The 2,955-nt window shown below is 37.6% G+C and overlaps 1 protein-coding gene across 1 annotated transcript; it reads right to left on the minus strand.

Moving 5' to 3' along the window:
- Nucleotides 1–488: 488 nt before the first annotated feature.
- Nucleotides 489–1,411, minus strand: LOC120128857. Its single transcript, XM_039146478.1, has one exon. It carries the CDS (start codon nt 1,323–1,325, stop codon nt 561–563), a length of 765 nt encoding a protein of 254 aa, XP_039002409.1. The 5' UTR covers nt 1,326–1,411; the 3' UTR covers nt 489–560.
- Nucleotides 1,412–2,955: the final 1,544 nt, after the last annotated feature.

A 2,955-nucleotide genomic window follows, 5' to 3' on the forward strand; every position in this document is an offset into this window, starting at 1 on the left:
CTACACTATATTATTGGTGACTTGAACAGCATATCCACCAACAATATTGTTTTGCCTTATCAGACGGTAATAAGCCATGGGTTCTTATTCTGTTTCAGTTAGCATCTACTCGAAAAAGACCATCATTTAACTATCGAACTCCGAATAAGCACTTAAACAACAAGCCAATTGAGACAATGCAGAACCGTGTGAATTAATCAAGCCAAGCTATCAAGCCACCAGGAATGCCGAAATTCGAGCATTCTTCAGAAAAAACTCACGGCATTCAATCGGAAACTCCATAACACAATCACTCAATGATCAACTCGCATAATCTATGATTTAGAAAATGTTACTGTGATTAATTCACAATATGCATTAAGGTAATTACTGTCAGTTTCTAAATTCTCATGCCATTTTCTGTACTTAATGATCACATATACGGCGTTGCAATATGCATAAAGCAATAGATTTTGATTTCATTAATCAAATATTTAATGCTTTTCCACATTCAACAGTCAATAATCAGAACACTAAAACAGAAACAGAATAAGGAAATCAAAATCAAATACCTTCCACAATTAATCAAGAAACCCAGTTTGTCTCCAAATAGCATTCCTTACTTTCCTAAGATCCCTTCCTTTTAGGGTTCTTCCCACGCCTTCGAGCACCGAACAAGCCAACATAGGGGACTGCGCCAAGCTCCTGGCTACAATCTCATGCGGCGGCAACATTTCCCCTTCTTCCTCCACGTCCAACTCTAAATCATCTTCCAACTCCCTGTTTGTTCTCGTCGTTTTCGCCAGAATAGGCACGTTAACCGGCGCCGATTGATGATAAATCCCTAAAGAAGTCGCGCCGATCGGGACTCGCTCTTGTGGCGGTTTCGGAACTGAAGGGATTAAACGATAAGTGGATGAAGTTGCTGAAGTGGCAGAGGAGGAAGACGACGGTGAAGACGAAATCGAGGGCTTTTTAAAGAAGTGGGAGCTCGGGCGGGACGAATCCCGTACGGCGGCCAGGATTCCAAAGTTCTCGGATAGAGGAAATGATTTATGGTTAAGGGGGGAGGACAGAGATGTTCTCTGGAGAGAATTATGGAGGCCGCCGGAGGAATTGTAACCATCGGAGTTTTCGGAGAAGAAGATGTCATCTTCGTTGAGCTCTTCCCCGACGGCGGAAGAGGATGAAGGGTGGTCAGATGCAGGCGCGTGGGGGTAGACACCGAGGAATCTGTCTGTAGATGGCGATTTAGGGTGGCTGAAACGGGAAGGTCCTGTTAATTCCATGGCGGGGGTGGATCGGGAGGGGTTGTTCATCGGAGATTCGTGGCGGCTGCGTTCCATGGTAAAAGAGAGTCCTCTTCTCCCATTAGTTTGTGTGGAAGGAAAGTGACGTGTAAAAAAGACACCGTGAAAGGAATACGACAAGAAAAGGCAGAATTGACCATATAATCCAAGCGGGACATTTATTTAGCCCAATAGGATACGTTGATATTTATTGAGATCTACGATAAATGTTACGCAGATGTGGAATCCGTTCGATCGATGTTACCAGTTTTATGAGATATATTTTTTAATGTGCTATGAGATGTGGGTTCATAGCCCGAATATATTTAATATATATTAAGGGACTCGTTATGTATGCGTAACAAGTTTTAATAAAAAATAATTTTTAATTTTTTTTTTTAAAAAGTTGTAAAAAAATAATATTTTAATAGATAGAAAACTCGTCACGTCGGTGTGACAAGTTCCAAGAGGTATAAATTTAAAGTTTTGGACCGTTAGGGTGATCGTTATTGAACGAACAATTTTTTTAAAAGTTAATGGAACTCGTCACGCTAGTGTGACAAGTTCCAACGGTTAAAAATATTTTATCTCTTAAAATAGTGTACATCATCTTCAATCTCTTACATAATACACTCATTTCTTCTCTTACACAATACACTCATTTCATATTCAATTTCTTACACAACACTTTCTTTTTATCTAACCAAATATATTTCAAACAATGAGCAATAAATTCCTCATAGTTGTCCATTATAATGGCGGAATTCTACAAAATGATGTTGGGGTTGTGTTTAAGTCACACATGCTCATCAATATGATGTTCCCTGTAGATGTGTCGCATCGCCAAATGAAGCAAAAAATTGAGAAAAAAACTTGGAGTTTATGTTTCATGTTTAAGTTATCAGCACCTGATCTCCTCAGATCCAATAACATATGAAAAAGTCCAGCTTGATGATGATGACGATGTCTTTGTTATGATTGGACTTCATCAATCATCAAATAATAATATGGTGGAGATTTACGTCGAAACCACGATTGCAACTGATATTCCAACCTTATCAGTACCAACTCGAAGAACAGGAGAAGCAGGACCCTCTGAACCACATGCAAGTGATGTTGATGATAACCTTGTTGGACAGTTCAGTCAAAGTGTAATATCCTAAAAATAGGGTTAGTGACTAAAATATAAATTTTGAAAACTTTGTGCTTAATTTCAAAATAAGTTAAGAGTTCAGGGATTTAATTGGGAATGTTTTGTAAGGAATTGTTTAGTAAATATTAAATAAAATAAGGGGTAAATTGGTCTTTTCAAAGGAATAATTTTTATCTTCCCTTTATATAGGATCGTAAACACGTAGAGATGGGAAGAAATGAAAGAAAACTCTAGAGACTTGGTTGGTTTTATTCTTTTTCTCTTCTCGTGGCTCCATTGGTAAGGTAAAATGGTTTCAAGTGAATGTTTCCTTTCATTTTTTAAGTTGGTTTTAATTCTTGAGGTTTCCTTTCATTTTTTAAGTTGGTTTTAATTCTTGAGATAATAAGAAAGCTTAAGTGAAGCTTACGTTATCTTAAAATCAAAAGATGAAGAAGTTAGGAAGGATTAAAGATGAGAGTGTTATAAGTAAAATCTTGGGAGAGAGTTAGAAAGTAAAGTTTGAAACTAAATTTGACTTGTCATCAGCTAAAT

This window comes from Hibiscus syriacus, unplaced genomic scaffold (assembly GCF_006381635.1).
Source record: "Hibiscus syriacus cultivar Baekdansim isolate YM2019G1 unplaced genomic scaffold, ASM638163v2 tig00001644_pilon, whole genome shotgun sequence".
NCBI lineage: Eukaryota > Viridiplantae > Streptophyta > Magnoliopsida > Malvales > Malvaceae > Hibiscus > Hibiscus syriacus.

Bases quoted from the DNA above. Each gene is read 5' to 3' on its own strand.
- LOC120128857 (XM_039146478.1), bottom strand. From the start codon at position 1,325: ATGGAACGCAGCCGCCACGAATCTCCGATGAACAACCCCTCCCGATCC.